This window comes from Scomber scombrus, chromosome 23, assembly GCF_963691925.1.
Source record: "Scomber scombrus chromosome 23, fScoSco1.1, whole genome shotgun sequence".
NCBI lineage: Eukaryota > Metazoa > Chordata > Actinopteri > Scombriformes > Scombridae > Scomber > Scomber scombrus.
In genome coordinates, this window is record NC_084992.1 from 8,015,381 (window position 1) to 8,030,501 (window position 15,121).

Consider the following 15,121-nt stretch of genomic DNA (forward strand, 5'->3'; position numbering starts at 1 on the left):
GAATAACCAGACTAAAAATAAATTATAATGTTGGTCTGTTTAAGAAGCAAAGGCAGAAAAGGAACTTATTTAGGAACAATTTTAAAAAACTGTAGATGACCTGTCCGAAAAACCCCATTTAAATCCATCAGTAAACTGTTTCTGTACATCCAAACTCACATATTTAAAATCCAGTGGTGCATTATAACTTACAGCACACCAGCAACACATTCCCCTCATATCATTACTTCTGCTTTTGCACAGCAGAGATAATCAGCGGATCCCCGTTTTTATCATTTTGCATGAGATGTGGACTGAAATATGGGAAGAGTTCATCCCTGAACGAACACTTAGTAAACGAGTAGATGTGAGATTGAGCTGTCACATTGTAAAAGGACACAAGACGTTCCTCGTAATCCACAAACACCCCCACCCTATGAGGTTTGTCTTTCAGGGTAAGAGGAACTGCTGGTGCTGTGAGAGCTGCATAGTTTTTGCCTTCGTAATGTACAATTACCCAGTAACCCTTATCTGGGATCAGCGAGAGTTCCCCTTTGCGGTTTGCTTTGCCTCTTGCTACACCCAGGTCCCACCCTGTCTTGTTGCTGACCTCCACCTCCCAGTATGACTTCCCAGTGGTCAGCCTATTGAGCCCCAAGATGCTGCCAAACGGATCAAACCTATTTGGAGCATCAGGGGCTGGTTGGGTCTTTCCTCCATCTCGTACTTTCTTCCCGTCTGAAGAAAGGAGAAGACATCGGTGTGCAGAAGTGGGGTCCAGCTTCACATCCACTGCAGTTGATTACAAAAGAACAGAGTCATGACAAAGCCTTAATAATCTAACATAGGACTGAATTGGCTAAAACTTGATGAATTTTATGGCTACCATTCCATAAAGAAAGCAGATATAAAGAAGCCCTCAGTAAAGTTAAACTACGGATCAACTAGTGCAGAAAATGAGAGATTTTCATTGAGGTTCTGAGGGTGCAATATTGATGATTTGGTGTCATTTTACTGTTGCAAAAAATAGGAATATTGCATCATAAATGCACCAACATCAAAATGTAATTGCATAGAATAACGTATAATAAGATAACTGGCTTGCTTTCTGCAGAATAGTTCATTCACAACAGAAAGAGGCACAGAAAAAAGCATCAGAGTAACTAGCTCACAGTTAGTCCCTTCAGTCGCTTACTAGACAATTAGCTAACACATTTTATTCAAGAAATGTAATTTATTTGCACAGTTTATTCATTATTTTACATATATATTTTTTGTCGACTTTGTCAAGATGAAATTCTATGTTAGATTTAATTTTGGAGGTGAATCACAGTGATTACATTGAAATGAATTGATTTTAGCCTAAACATTTTGCAGCTATAAATGTTGGACATGTTAAGTGAAAATCTATACAACCTGCCATGATAAAGAGATCAGATTGAGACAGGTTTGAAAGAAACAAAAATGTGTATTTATCTATTTAAGATCAAAAGTTAGAACAGTTTTAAGACACACACCTGCAAATGTAGGGATCCTCTTTAGTTCTGTAGGAAGATACATTATATTAAAGTAAATGACAATTCACAACAATAATTTGGAGGCAAACTTTGATTAAGTTAAATAAAAACCTTGATAACTTGGTACTCACCAACAGAGGAGAGGTTTTCTAGTCTCTGGTGAATTTGTTCCATCATGGCCGAAGTTGTAGTTCTCAGGGTACCGAAGGAGTAAGAAGTGTCCACAGTTAAATGTTTCCAATCTATATACTCATCCAGACATGTTAGAGCAGAAACCTGTGTGTGAGAAATATCACAATGTGAATGTACAATACAAAATAAGTGGAAAAATACATGGCATTAATGATGATATCTCTAACCTTACAAATCTTAATCTGTATCGTCAGTAATATTTTGTACAGTAGAAGCATAATATCAGATCTTCAGGGCTCACCTGCAAGTTTGGGTTTTTACCCAACTCATCGATCGTCTTTTTGAGCTCATCAATTTCTCTTTGCAGATTCTTGACCAAATCTTGAGCTTCTTTCTTTACTCTCATCCTCCTAAAAATAACAAACAGTACGTTAGTTTTACAACAACTGCATACATTACAATGCATTGATGACCTTTAACTCTGGAGCTCCTACTGAAGTGTTATCACCATTACTGCTCTACACAAGACCAACCTCTCCTCCAGAGGTTGAAGGGCTTTCTGCCTAGTATCCTCCACAGCTCTCATCACCTCTAAGAACACATTGTTAATCTCCAGCCACTCAGCATCCAAGCTGCCCTGAAACGAGTGATGGATAATAAAGATGTTAAAGAAATATCAATCAAATCCAATATCAAATGGTCTAAATCTCTGCTGCAGCTTACCGTGCAGGCTTTCATAGACGATCTGACTTCAGCCACCTTTTGCTCTCTCATCTGAACTTTCTGCTGTAAGTCAGCTCTGGTTTTGTCTTGTTTTACCTTGAATTAAGACAAAAGGGACATTAGTATGCACACATTGTAGTGATAACTTACATGCCAAAATAAATAGGGAGCGACGTCCATAACAGCATAAGATAGGTGTTAAAAAGTATTTAATTACAAGGTAGAGTCAAACAGGAAGAGTCTACATCCATGCTAACAGTTCTGTCAAGCTGTACTTTGGCACAGTGTTAGTATGCTAACATGCACATTTTTTTAATGTGAGTTTTCAGATATAATAACAGGATCATAATCTCAAAGTACAGCTGAGGCTGACCGGAGTGTCATTAGTTTTGAAGGTATTTGCTCATAATCATAGACTGTATAAAAGACGGACGTAATGACGTGTGTTGATACCTGAGAGCCAGTTTCAGTTCAGTGACTGAGACCATACTGACTCATTGAAAAAAAATATTTCAATTTAGTATTTCTAGAGAAGTTGACCATTTTTGAATGGGAGTCAATTGGCATCAGCCTCTAGTGTCTGTTGGTGGTATTGCATTTTAAGGAATGTTTGCAACCTTCAGCCTCAAGCCGTGGTAGTTGCTGCTTAGTTATAAACTAAAGTATTGGACAGACTACTGGCAACACTGCCATCCCTAGCATGGCTAAACACAATACTGTATAGTTGGAGGTACCTTTAGTCGTTTTTGAGCCTCCTTTTCTTTTTCTTTTTCTTTCTCCTTTGGTTGTACTGCTGTTCCCTGAGCTTTCGTTGTTGGTAGCTCCTTGATAATTTGGTCCACCTAAAGGGTGAAAGCACTCATTTAAAGTTGGACCAAATGATAATGTAATGATGAACCTGAAAGTGTATACAGGTGGATTAATATAGTCTAAAATGTGACTCACAGGATGAAGCTGGTTTTGCTTCACAGCCTGACCGCCAAACAAATGAGGACTCTGCTGTATCTGCGGTGCAACAGTGGAGAAATCAAGCGCTCGACGAGCTTTGTCCGAGCTGTCGGCACTTTGATGAGAGCGTTCTGGGGTCTTAAAAACTGTAGAGAAAGCACATTAAACATAACCAATTAGATTTTCTCTGTATTAGTCTTGTTCTCTTCCTGTTATGAAACAATTACAATTACAGAAACATACGTGATTTGTTTGTCTCCTTAAAGGTGGCTTCTGCAGGATTCTTTTGGGTGCTGTAGTCCTGTGAGACTGGCATTGAGAGAGACTGTCAAAGAAAAGGGGAAGGTTAGATTTCATTGGTTTTAGTGAGCAACAATACGTTACACAGAATCATATTCTCGATGTAAAAATAGAAAACATCTGGGTGAAGTGATTTAACTTGAAGTTTTTCTCCACAGCAGGAAGCTCAGACAAGTCAAAAATGTACCTTTGCACTGGTGGAGAAATCAGACATTTGATGACCTTTGTCCAAGTTGGCGGCAGTTTTATCAGAGCGTTGTGGAGTTTCAGTGACTGTAGAGAAAGACAAAGGTCACTTTCAAAAATACCTGCGCCAGCGCCCTCCTGTATGTTATTCACTTGTGTGAAATAAATATGTAACTATTACATAGCATACATGGTTTGTTCATCTCCTTTACTGAGACATCTGTAGCTGCAGGGTTCATTTGGGTGCTGAGATGTTGTGACATTGGCATCGAGACGGGCTGTCAGGGAAAAGTGGAAGAGAAGATTTAATGGATCTTACTCATTGAAACTTTGCTCACTTTTCCTGATCTCTCAGTGTTTCCATGACACTTTCAACCACGTTACAACTTTGTTATTACCCTTAAATAGTTTTGTATTAAATAACATTCTCTATTTTGTCCCAAATTGATAAAGCATTAGGGAAATAGAAAATCAACACTGTTATACCTGTGAATCATTGGAGAAATGAATTGTTCCACGAGCTTTGTCCAAGCCGTTGGCACTTTGATGGGAGTGCTGTGGGCTCTCAAAAACTGTAGAGAAAGCACATTAAACAGAGTTTTTTTTTTTTTGGTTAATATTTTTATTAGGAGGTAAGGCACAATTCGAACAGAAACCAATGTTATAATTACATTGAGTATCACAACACATCTGCATCACAATTGAAAATGTAAACATATTGATACAATAGAAATACTGTGCATCATGAAGAATGAAGAGCAAGACATACAGTCTGCCTCCTAGGAGGTTTTCCTATTTTGTATTTGTGGCCCAACAGGAACATGGTCGGGCGACAAACAAACAATGTACAGATAAAAAAAAAATAAAATAATAATAATAATAATAAATAAATAACCGAGGATTCTTGTAAGTGATGAGTGAATAAGTGTTTAAGCTACAGGGTGTAAACAAAAATACAAGGGAAGCCAAAAGACAGGAGAGAAAAAATAAATAAATAAATAAAATATATAAAAATAAAAATAAACAAATAAATAATAATAATGATAAAGATAAGAAGAAAGAGAAAGAAAGAAAGGAGGTTGGGGTCCATCAATCAGGAGGCATAGCCTGAAGGGAGCGAAAGAATGTTATAAAGGGGAGCCACTTGTTATAAAATTTATCAGAGTTACCTTTCACTGAATATCTGATCTTCTCCAGCTTTAGAAAAGACATGGTGTCATTGAGCCACTGAGTGCTAGATGGAGCTTTAGTTGACTTCCAGTGAAGAAGAAGCTGACGTCTTGCCAGTAAGGAAGTAAAGGCTAAAATATCTAATTGGTTAGAGGTAAACCGGTTGTGGTCTTCTGGGAGCCCGAATATGGCGACATGGGGAGAGACTTTTATGGTCATTGAAAATATTTTTGACATGGTATCGAAATAATTCCGCCAGAAACGTGAAAGTGACGAACAAGAGTAAAACATATGAGTTAAGTTGCAAGACGAAGCATGGCACTTGTCGCAATTGTCGGTGGTACTGGGATAGATTTGTGACAGTCGAGTTTTGGAATAATGGACTCTAAACAATACTTTAAACTGTATAAGTGTGAGACGAGCGCAGGCTGAGCTAGTGTAAATATTCTTAAGAGCAGTGTCCCACCAGTCATCTCCCAGATGTAGACCCAGTTCTTGTTCCCAATTAGTCTTGACTTTGGTAACTGGTGAGCAATCAAAAGACAGAATTTCATTATAAACTTTAGAGATGAGTGACTTCTGAAGTGGATCGTGGGTTAGAAGCTCCTCCCACTGTAGACTTGGTGGTAAAGAGGGAAAAACTGGAAACAAAACATTAGCACAGTGTCTAACTTGAAAGTAACGAAAGAGATGAGAGGGTGGGAGATGAAATTCTCCTGAGAGATCCGAAAAGCTGCGAAAAATACCATCCTTGTAAAGGTCTTTAAAACATTTCAGGCCCTTATTATGCCATGCAAAAAAGGTTGAATCTGTAAATGCAGGTTTAAATAAATGATTTCTCAATAAAGGAGCCAAGATAGATGCTGACTTAAATTTGAAGTGCCTTCTGAATTGATACCAAATTTTAAGTGTGGAGCGAACCACTTGGTTATTTGTAAAGCCAGAGGGGTTGGATGGAATAGAAGAGGTAAGCAAAGCAGTTAGGGAGGATGAAACACATGACTGAGCCTCCAGATTACACCATGGCAGATCCACTGATTTGAACCAAAATGAAATCTTGTGGATATGTGCTGCCCAATAATACAGTTGAAAATTTGGAAGTGACAATCCACCATTGAATTTACATCTCTGAAGTGTGGATTTGCGGATCCTGGGTGCCTTTCCACACCATAGGAAATGAGAAATAGCTTGATCAATTGTCTTAAAGAACTGCTTTGGGAGGAAAAGTGGGAGACAGTGAAACAAAAATAGAAATTTGGGCAAAACGTTCATTTTGACTGCATTAATTCTTCCGATTAGTGAGAGAGGTAAGCTTCCCCATCTTTGAAGGTCAGATTTAATTTTAGACATCAAAGGCAGGAAATTAGCAGAAAAAAGAGAGTTTAGCGTTCTGGTTACATTGATCCCTAGATACTTAAAGCCAGACAGGCTAAATTTAAAAGGAATATCAGACTGTTTGAGCTGTGATGCTGAAGCATTGACAGGGTAGCATTCAGTTTTAGAGATATTTACTTTGTAGCCTGAAAATGATCCAAATCTCTGAAAAGTAGATAAAATTGTTGGAATGGAAAGAACAGGATCCGAGACATACAGCAATAAATCATCAGCATAAAGAGACAATTTAAATTCTGTGCCCAATCGTGAGATTCCAGTAAAAATAGAAGAGGACCTCAGAAAGATTGACAAGGGCTCTATAGCTAGTGCAAACAGTAGGGGAGATAGAGGACACCCCTGCCTGGTGCCACGGGCAAGAGTGAAAAAACTGGATTGAATGTTATTGGTGGAGATACTAGCTTGTGGAGATGTATAGAGGAGACGTATCCACGAAATGAACACATTTCCCAGCCCAAACTTCTTTAGTACAGTGAATAAATAGTCCCATTCAACCCTGTCGAATGCTTTTTCAGCGTCAACCGAGATCACTACTTCAGGTGTTGCTGTGTTAGTTTTAGAGTAGATAATATTTAGGAGAGTACGGACATTAAAGAACAGCTGCCGCCCCTTAACAAATCCGGTCTGCTCAGGTGAAACAATAGTTGGTACAATATTTTCTAGGCGATAGGCCAAAGCTTTCGCAAGGATCTTAGCATCCACATTTATTAAAGAGAGAGGTCTGTAGGAGCTGCAGAGAACCGGATCCTTATCTTTTTTTAAGAGGAGACTTACAGAGGCTTGTCTTAAAGTAGGAGGGAGAGTACCATGTTGTAGCGATTCCTTATATACAGCATGCAGTAATGGGGACAGTTTATCCTGAAATTTTTTTAAAAACTCAACTGGGAATCCGTCCGGGCCAGGAGCTTTGTTATTTTGCATGTTTCTCATAGCAAGAATAATTTCTTCTACCGTTAACGGCGAGTCAAGTTCTTCAGCAGAATCTGGGTTTATCACAGGGAAATTGAGGTTATCTAGGAACGAGTTCATTTCAGTAGTGTCGGGTGGAGATTCAGACTTATATAAAGAGGAATAGAATGAGTGAAAAACAGAATTAATGGTGGTGGGATCTCTATGCAATATGCCTGAAGAATCTTTTACCTGGGGAATCATACGTGAGGCTGCCTGGCGACGTAGCTGATGAGCCAGAAGCCGGCTTGCCTTATCACCATGTTCATAATATGTGGCACGTGATCGTAAGAGAAGTCGCTCTGCATCATTAGTGGTGATAAAATCAAATTCAGTCTGCAGCTCAACACGTAGTTTAAGTAAACTGGGAGAGGGGCAGGTAGCAAGTTGTTGGTCTAATTTAGTGATATTAATAGAGAGTTCTTGCAATTTGGCTTTACGGGACTTGTTCAAATGGGCAGAGTACGAGATTATTTGTCCCCGTAGGTATGCTTTTAACGATTCCCAGAGCAGTGAGCATGAGACTGGGTCCGTGTCATTTTTATTTATAGCGATAAAATCATCAATTTTAGCTGCAATTAATTTATTAAACTTATCATCTGAAAGAAGTAATGTATTGAACCTCCAAGGTGTTGGGTACCGGGGTTGTGATGAAAACTGAATGTCTAAAGAAAGAGGGGCATGGTCAGAAATAACAATAGGGTGGTAATTAACAGTAAGTACATTGGGAATTAGTTTAGAATCAATAAAATAATAATCAATCCGAGAGAAAGACTGATGCATCTTTGAAAAGAAGGAATATTCCTTGGTGTTAGGGTTGTAAAATCTCCAAGGATCAATGCAACCATTTTTGGACATGAAATCAGAAAGAGACCTCGACATTAATGATGGGGTCAGAGTTCGCGGGTTAGAGCGATCTAAATTGGGATTGATTACGCAATTCATGTCCCCTCCAATTATAAGGACATTGTTGTTCAATGAGGGAAGACATTCAAAAAGCTTATTCATAAAATGCGGGTCATCGAAATTGGGGGCATATATGTTAACTAATAAAATGGGAACATGGAACAATGTACCTGAAACAATTAAGTATCTGCCATTTTTGTCTGAAATAACCTTAGAAGCTGAGAACTGAATTGACTTACCAATTAAAATAGCAACCCCCCTGGCTTTAGAATTGAAATTTGAGTGAAATACCTCAGAAACCCAAGGACATTTAAGTCTGACCTGGTCTTTGGTGCGCATGTGGGTTTCCTGTAGAAACACTAGATCAGCTTTAAGACGTTTCAAATGTGCAAGTATCCTAGATCTCTTAATTGGACTCCCCATGCCTTTAATATTCCAGCTCAAAAATCTCACAGAAGAGCCATTATGTGCGATAGCAGAAGTACTAGGATTTGAGGCCATTTTTTAAGTTCTTAGACATAGAAATAAACTGAATGTGGACCCCCCAAGAGGAACAAAAAAGGGAGAAAGAGAGAAGAGAAAAAAGAGAAGAAAAAAAAAAAAAAAAAAAAAAAAAAAAAAAAAAAGACACAAAAAACACTTGTAGAACACAGCCCCCACCCCCCACCCAACCACCCACCCCATAGCACTTACCATGACCCCATCCCCAAACGATGGAGAACCCAGTGCTAACTCCACAAGGAGTTGGATCCCTAAAACAAATGCTTACGGCTTTGAGACTAATAGTAACAGTCAGGCTTCGGTTTGAGCTCCTGCAAAACCTAGCAACATTTGGTAAACAAGGCACTAATCAAGTCCAAGTTAAACTGAAAACCACTGACGAGTGAGAAAAGAAAGAGGGAAAAAAAAAAGAAAACGGGACACAGCCCGTGAAGACGTGAAACACGTCCATACGAATTGAAAAAATAGTTACTGTCAATATTAATTGTGAAGAGTCACTCACTACATCAGTGTTGTGTATGTTATCTTTTTTCCCTTACGCGTCCAGCGACCTGATGAATGCACTGGCTTCTTCTGGTGATTTAAACTCCTTCTCTGCACCGTTGTGTGTAACCCGGAGGCGCGCCGGGTAGAGCAGGCCAAAACGTATCCCTGGTACCTCACGGAGCTGGCGCCGGACATCATTAAAGGCGGCTCGGGCACGAGCCGTCCTCGGAGTATAGTCGGGGAAGATAGAGAAGCTCATGTCTCCAATCTTGATCCGCTGCTGAGCCCTGGCTCGGCGCAGTATGTCTACACAGTCCACATGATAGTGTAGACGAGCAACTATGGGGCGGGGGCGCTCACCAGGTTTCGGCTTCGGCTGGAGAGTGCGATGAGCGCGGTCAACGAGAGGCTCCTTCTCGAGCTTCAGTGCCTCTTTGAGCAGAGAGGAAATAGCCATAGCAGTAGAAGAGGTGGAAAAATCCTCAGGTATTCCCACCAACCGTATATTATTGCGCCGAGATCTCGCCTCCAAATCCTCGCATTTATTGTCCAATCTTGTCAGCTCTGTTGACAGATGCTCCACTTTAGCTTGTAAGGTAGCGATGTCGTCAGTGCAGGAGGAAAGCGATGTTTCCATTTCTCCAACGGTGCCCTTCAGAGCGCACACTTCAGACTGGATGTTTGTAATACTGTCAGATAACTCCGACTTCACTGCCCGTAGCTCAATCTTGATGTTCGACAAATTCTCGGTCAAGGCCGCTTGAAGCTCGGTTTTGAAAATAGCCGCCATCTCAACGCGGAGTGACGAGAGCAGCTCGGCCTTAAAGTCGGGGCGAGGGGGGGGGGTGTCCCCGCCACCCGCGGCTGCGTTTGAGCAGGAGGGTGAGCCACCACGAGGCGGGGTTGCAGCGGGCGGGGTAGGCCGCGGTGGTTGTGTAGCTGGTTTGGCTTTTGGAGGCATTTTGGTCGAAAAGAAGTCGGCGTTGAGTTGAGATTATGGTGGTGGGGGAAACACACACCGAAAAAAGACGGGAAAAAGATACAAAAGGGTGCCTAAGATAGAATTTGCGAAAGTTGCTGCAGGAGCTCAGAGAGGCACGTCCTACTCCATCAGTCGCTACACCGGAAGTCCACATTAAACAGAGTTACTTAGATTTGTTTTTCTCTGTATTAGTCTTGTTCTCTTCCTGTTATGAAACAATTGCAATTACAGGACATACGTGTTTTGTTTGTCTCCTTAAAGGTGGCTTCTGCAGGATTCATCTGGGTGCTGTGGTCCTGTGAGACTGTCATCAAGAGAGGCTGACAAAGAGAAGTGTAAGGTTAGATTTAATTGGTTTCACTGAGCAACAATACGTTACACAGTATCAAATTCTCTATTTTTTCCCCAGATTATGCATGAGAGAGGTAGTGCTTGAGACAACTGAGTTATAAAAATGAACAAAAAAACGTGATCTATTAAGGAGGTAAACAAAGACTGCATCTGGGAGAAGTGAATTAAGGTGAAACTGTTTTTTTTTCCACAACAGAAAGTTCAGACAAGTAAGAAACGTACCTGTGCTGTGCTGGTGAAATCAGACATTTGATGAGTTTTGTCCAAGTTGGCAGCAGTTTTATCAGAGTGTTGTTGAGTTTCAAAGACTGTAGAGGAAAACAACGGTCACTTTCAAACACAGCTACTGCCCCTCCTGTATGTTATTCACTTGTATGAAATAATTTATATTTAATAATTACAGAGCATACATGGTTTGTTCATCTCCTTTACTGAGGCATCTGTAGCTGCAGGGTTCATTTGGGTGCTGAGATTTTGTGACATTGGCATCGAGAAGGGCTGTCAGGGAAAAGTGGAACATAAGATTTGATGGATCTCACTCAAGTGAGAGTGATGGATGCCCACTTTTTCCTGATCTCTCAATATTTCCATGACACTTTCAACCACGTTACAAGAACTTATCCTACAACTTTGTTATTACCCTTAAATAGTTTTGTATCAAATAAAATTGTATATTTTGTCCCAAATTCATTAAGTATGATGAAAATAGAAAAGCAACAGGGTTACAAAAAATAAAAGGGAGAATTTTTAAAAGTTTGCATCTGGATTACAGTAAGTAATTTCAGCTGACACATACCTGCCAACCAGTGGGGAAATCATGTGCTGGATGAGTGTTGTCCGAGTTTTGGGCCGTTTGAAGAGAGCGCTGCTGAGCCCCCCATACTGCAGAGAAAAGATATGTCACCATCAGACATAGCTGCTTCATTTTTGTAGTGTTATTTCAAGTGTTTTATTAAGAAACTAAAATCATAATGCATACATGATGTGAACATCCCTATTACTGCAGCGTCTGCAGCGTCTCTGTCTATTTGGGTGGTGAGGTCTGGTGACATTGGCACCCACTGTCAGAGAGAGATGGGAGACAAGATTTGAAAGGTATCACTTGACATTGCAACAATCTACTGTAAGTAGATCTTTTTTCATACATTTTGAAAGATGGTCGAAGATATCCAAGACAATGAAATACCTCCTCCTTAATTGGTCCACTGTTCTTTTGATGAGATTCTTGCAACTGATTTTTAAAGATGGATGATTCGCTCTCCATTGTAATCTCCCTTAGAGTGCTTTCCATCCTGCCTTGGTCAATCGCCAGGCGCGGTAAGAACGTCTCTTTGGGGAAGTCTCTTGTGTCTGTTTGAAAGTCCAGAAATGCTCCATTAGGAGATCTAACTTCTCCTGTAGCAAAGTATTTTTTTAAACACATCCATACAATATCCAGTCTGCACTTCAGAGGCATTGTAGTAAACTGAACACATTATCACCACGTCATCCTAATGAAGAGCTGGATTTGAGATGTTTCCTCACAAAACGTTGTAATGTATGTCTAAAAAACATACAAACAGTATGTTTTTTAGACTAGACTGATACAACTCAATGAGTCGAGACAGTGCGTTGTTAAGCAAATTCAGAGAACTATGCTATCAAATAGTTCTGTTATTTGTTAAAAATTAAATGTATTAATGTTTTGTTTATTTCAAGCTGGAGTGATGCTGCTTGATATGATCCAAAGATGGACCAAAGATGGTCCTATATAACTATATAACTCAATGTAACCTGAAGAGGGTGCTATAACATAGAAAACCAGCTGAGATGGTCACACAGGTGATTTATATGGACGTGATGATAATTGTCATATACTGTAGGATGCTATGTATTTTATAGAATATTGTAAGATTACTTAAACTGTGTTTGTGTCATACTATTCTTGCTTGGCCCCCTGATGAAGACATTATTCATTATGATATAGAAGTAAGTTTGACCTTTTTCCAGAATACACTTGATCCTCTGCATGTAGCTTTACAAAGTACTTACATTATGCCATTAGTGACATACAGTATCTTGTTAATTATGCTACAAAAGAAGCATAGAAAATTGTTTTGGCAAGCTTAAATGTCACACTGACATTTGTTGGTATGACTTCCTGAACACTAAATGCAGCTGTGCTGTAACACTGTTTCATTGTATAAATGTACTTGTGTGCTGAAGTTGACATCTGTAGGGAAATATAGTTGGGTTTTTTTCTGTTTTTGGAGAGGTTAATTAATGACGCCATGTGATGAATTAGAACATAAAACAGAGTCAGGTAAACTATACTTACCAGCTTTGATTGAAAGTCCTGAGTAGGTAAGTGCAGGTTTGTATGTGTTAAACATGAACTGATCATACTCAGGGATGCTCATTCCCTTCGGTGTGCATCCCTTCTTTCCCTGGTGAATTCTCAGGCCCTGGTAAGTGGTCGTTTTTGACCAACCACAGTGACATACCTGAAAGCTCATGTCTGAAGTGTTAAGTATCTGTAAAAGACAAAAGTATAGTTTTGTTGAGTGTGAGGAGGCATTTGTAGGAGCAACGTTGACTGCTCCTCAATGTGTTCACAACAATGCACTTAACCTTGAAACAACAGTGACATAAGGCATAGTCTTACAGTGATTTATAGTGTTATTTTTCCTTGTTTTAAACCTAAAAACAAACATGTGGTAGTACTGTCCACATCAGGCTTGGCTCTGAGCAATTGATACTGAACTGTTCTTTCTGCCTCTCTCTTGTCTCAAGGCTTTACTCATAATAAGATATGAAATAAGTCGACCAACACCTATTAGATTTGTTATAATTACTGTAAGCTGATATTTTACTGCATTTTCTCAAATCCATTATTGATTTCAGTGATGTTTTGTAGTGGTGTCAGACTGTGCTGTTTGCAGTTTGAAGGTACAGGACAGAGATTAAACACTCATTTGTCGCCCTCTGGTGGTACTGAGTGTACTGCGCAGTGTCTACTACAGTAGTCCCTGCTGCTTTGAACGAAAACATGGATAAGATCATATCAACATTTTTTTGATTCCAGGAATCCCCAGGAATATCTAGGATTATGTCTAGATACAAGAGAAAGACCACAGAAGCAGGACAGGTAAGCAGAAAATATACAATGCAAACCTGTAAGAATGATTACATAGAAAGATAGTGGTGATAACAATCATAAACTTCATTTATATAGCGCTGTTATCAGCAGTAAGAGTAAAAGAGCACATTGTAAAACACAATGACATGGGAGAGAGCTTGTTTGTCGTCACCATTGTGTGATTTAATATTGGCGTTGTAAAACACGCAGTCATCAGATCTAAAAATTGGATCATCGCAATCTTGATTTACTTGATTTACTAGATAAACAAAAGGCTTCATTCAGACAACAGACAAAAATAAATATTTACATACGTAGGCTACAATCTCGTAGTAACTGGACCTAAAAATACATTTCAACATCGCAAACTTGATTTACTAGATTGCGAGATACTTCACTGTGACAGTAGAAGAAAGACGATAACATTTTTGTTTACAGTCTATTGAGAAAAAAAAAGATGTTTATATTTTACACACACTCCACTGTGTTGCACGTATTTTGGTACACGCCTCGAAACTTGTGGTGTACCTTTATTTGCATTTACTCCTGTCAAGCAGTATCCTTATATCAAAATATGCATGCGCTGTTTTTGACATAACATAGCCTACTGTGTATGTATAAACATGACCTCTTATAGCCTAACGTTTAAACACGTACACAAATCTATACCTATCATTTCCCGTTGAAACGGTTTTAAGAGTATTTCCTTCAATTATATTTTTGCCAAACAGGAAATTAAAGTTTTAATCTGTGTCATCATTTGTTTATGTTTCCTCATATTTCTAGCAAGAAAAAATAAAGAGCTTTAAAGTTTTAAAAAAAATCATCAAAATCAGCTTACCTATGTCTACCTGACGCTCCGTAATCCTGATGATCCTCTGACTGATCTGTCTTTCATTTACTATGTCTCCTCCTTTCTATTAACTCTCCACGGTTTCAGTTTCGTTTCACCTAAAACAATCCTTTATGCCCCATATTATCAGATACTGTGGTGTCCTTAAGCAATAATCTGTCTGGCTCAGTTGAAAAAAACGTAAGAACAATTAATTGTGTCGGAAAGACGTATTGTATGACGTATAAAAAGTAGTACGTTTACTTAGTTTATTTGCATAGAAGTTCAATATTAGTTAACAACATGTTAATTGTGCGGGAGAGGAAAAAACATGGTCATAAAAACAAATAACAAAATAGACCAAAAAAAACATGTATTGCAGAAAGGGAGAAAAAAAGAAAAGACAAATCAAGACATTTATTATTGTATATTTATTGTACAAATGGACAAATGTACAAGAGAAAAAATACATACCCAGTCACACAAATATATATATTTATATATTCCTTATGTGTTTTGAAAGTTATTAAAGAAGACTGAAAGTTGTACTTGGTGAATTCCACAGAGGGGGACCTCTAAATTTTATGAGAAACTGATGATTGGAAGAAATGCACATCAAAACATTTAAAAACACTTCAAGACGCAAACAA

The 15,121-nt window shown here is 39.0% G+C and overlaps 1 protein-coding gene across 1 annotated transcript; it reads right to left on the reverse strand.

The window, feature by feature from the left end:
* Positions 1-223: 223 nt before the first annotated feature.
* LOC134006336 (uncharacterized) lies at positions 224-13,016 on the reverse strand. The gene is made up of 19 exons (XM_062445422.1): positions 12,839-13,016; positions 11,708-11,916; positions 11,501-11,582; positions 11,318-11,403; positions 10,932-11,019; positions 10,744-10,829; positions 10,409-10,490; positions 4,272-4,357; positions 3,976-4,063; positions 3,787-3,872; positions 3,543-3,624; positions 3,297-3,445; positions 3,086-3,193; positions 2,352-2,447; positions 2,162-2,265; positions 1,930-2,038; positions 1,628-1,772; positions 1,497-1,523; positions 224-771 (listed from the first exon to the last, which is right to left on the reverse strand). Exons 1-19 carry the CDS (start codon positions 13,014-13,016, stop codon positions 224-226), a joined length of 2,439 nt encoding a protein of 812 aa, XP_062301406.1.
* Between the last annotated feature and the right edge of the window lie 2,105 nt (positions 13,017-15,121).